Source organism: Buceros rhinoceros, unplaced genomic scaffold (assembly GCF_000710305.1).
Source record: "Buceros rhinoceros silvestris isolate BGI_N320 unplaced genomic scaffold, ASM71030v1 scaffold33045, whole genome shotgun sequence".
In the NCBI taxonomy this organism is placed as follows: Eukaryota; Metazoa; Chordata; class Aves; order Bucerotiformes; family Bucerotidae; genus Buceros; species Buceros rhinoceros.
In genome coordinates, this window is record NW_010412820.1 from 14,040 (window position 1) to 14,394 (window position 355).

General features: G+C 66.2%; 1 protein-coding gene across 1 annotated transcript in view; it reads left to right on the plus strand.

The window, feature by feature from the left end:
• The window catches only part of LOC104493798 (extracellular serine/threonine protein kinase FAM20C-like), a 5,182-nt gene extending 5,000 nt beyond the window's left edge, over nucleotides 1-182 (plus strand). Inside the window, exon 10 of the mRNA XM_010136534.1 lies at nucleotides 8-182. Coding sequence (XP_010134836.1) covers nucleotides 8-182 — 175 coding nt within the window. The remainder of the gene's footprint in view (nucleotides 1-7) is intronic.
• Nucleotides 183-355: the final 173 nt, after the last annotated feature.

A 355-nucleotide genomic window follows, 5' to 3' on the forward strand; every position in this document is an offset into this window, starting at 1 on the left:
GCCTGAGCGACCTGCTGCGGGAGGCGCTGGCCGCTGACCCCCTGGCCCCTGTCCTGGTCGCGCCCCACCTGCGGGCGCTGGACCGTCGCCTGGGGAAGGTGCTGGCAGTGGTGGAACACTGTCTGGCCAGGGCTGCCCGCCTGGGCGATGTGCTGGTGGATGATGTGGGGTCATGGGTGTGATGGGGGGCTGGATATCCCATTGCGTTGGGGTGTTTTGGAGCACTGCTGAGGGCGATATGGGGACCAGCGCGCAGCTCAGACTTCCTGTAGCGTCAGCTTTCGGCGACACCCGAGCCAGCAGCACGATGCACCAGGAGAGCGGGCTGTAAGGATAGTCAGCACAGGGAGGGTAT